The sequence below is a fragment of the Buceros rhinoceros genome, unplaced genomic scaffold (assembly GCF_000710305.1).
Source record: "Buceros rhinoceros silvestris isolate BGI_N320 unplaced genomic scaffold, ASM71030v1 scaffold3354, whole genome shotgun sequence".
Classification (NCBI taxonomy): Eukaryota; Metazoa; Chordata; class Aves; order Bucerotiformes; family Bucerotidae; genus Buceros; species Buceros rhinoceros.
In genome coordinates, this window is record NW_010407516.1 from 147,361 (window position 1) to 148,614 (window position 1,254).

The 1,254-nt window shown below is 43.1% G+C and overlaps 1 protein-coding gene across 1 annotated transcript in view; it reads right to left on the reverse strand.

Moving 5' to 3' along the window:
• Positions 1–269: 269 nt before the first annotated feature.
• LOC104491984 (muscle-related coiled-coil protein-like) overlaps positions 270–1,254 on the reverse strand; it is a gene marked incomplete at its 5' end in the record, with an annotated part of 3,257 nt that continues 2,272 nt past the window's right edge. The window contains one exon of the mRNA XM_010134481.1: positions 270–941. Within this exon, the coding sequence (XP_010132783.1) occupies positions 270–941 (672 nt within the window). The remainder of the gene's footprint in view (positions 942–1,254) is intronic.

Below are 1,254 nucleotides of genomic sequence, written 5' to 3' on the forward strand. Positions count from 1 at the left end.
TAGATCAATTTTGAAAATACAGCAGATGTCCATCTCCCTTTGACACGTGAGTTCCATTTGTGTCAGTGATGGCTGTCACTGCAAGACAGAGGGGGAGCCCTTTCATTCAGTTCGCACGGCTTGGCTTTTGTCAGGGAGACACCACTACAGACACCCATGTAAATGACAGATCACCACGCACACATGTTTTCTGATACGGCACAGTTCACACACTGAGTGAATACGTACAGCATCACCTCTTGTTCGGAAAGGATGGTATGGTCTGTTTGCTAATTGATTCTTAATGCTGATGGCTTTAAGTCTAGCAAAGGGACATCATCGCTTCCTTCTCCTCCTTCTTTTACTTCCTGCTTAAGAACGAGTTCTGGGATTGTCACTCCTTTTTCAATTGACTGGGAAGCACCTTTTGTGGCACCATTCTTGTCTTTCTTTACCTTAGTGATCACTTCTGAGTAAGAGATTTCTTCAGTGAAGGGCTCTGCTGCTGCGAGCTCAGAGGTGATATGCACACTGGCTTCCTGGATCCCCTCCTGACCTTCAGCTCCTGTTCGTTCTTTATTTTTTTTATGGATCTTGAATGTCTCCTTTGTTGGGGCAGCTTGTGAAATGGTTTTCTTGATCCTTATCCCAGACTGTTTCAGTCTCTCTCCTGACTGCCTGATCCTCTCTCTCCTCTCAGGGGTCACTATTCTAGTTCGAAGCCTTTTTACCTTCTTGCCAAAATTTTGTCTCGTCTTTTGGATATTTTCCCTTGAAAACGCCTTTTTGATATCATCTATGCGCCTCCTGCCTGATTTCCTGAACTGGGTTGCTTTGTTTTCTTCAATATAATATTCTTCATCAGAAGACAGATCCTCAGGTGGAGAGAAATCATCCTCTAGAGTTTCCCCTGCTGTCCTCTCTTTGATAACAGAGAGAGATGAAGGACACTCGGTTTCCTCCTGTGAATGAAAGAACAGTCACCTTCCAGCGTGTTTTAAACGGATGGTGATTCAAGCATTTACTTTGTTGGCCTGTAGCTAATTAATGCTTACCAAATTACAATACTGTAACAAAGTAAGGTGGGCTTGTACCGTGTATGGGATCTACACAGAATACCAACAGCAGAAGAAACCTTTGCCAAGTTTTGTAAAGACATTACGCCTGATTAAAGGTATCTTTTCGGTGCGGTTCTGCTTGAACCTAACGAATGCCATAGTCCTATGTGTACTGGCCTCTGATGGTTTTCAGAGTGCCTTTTTTTTTTTTTTTTTT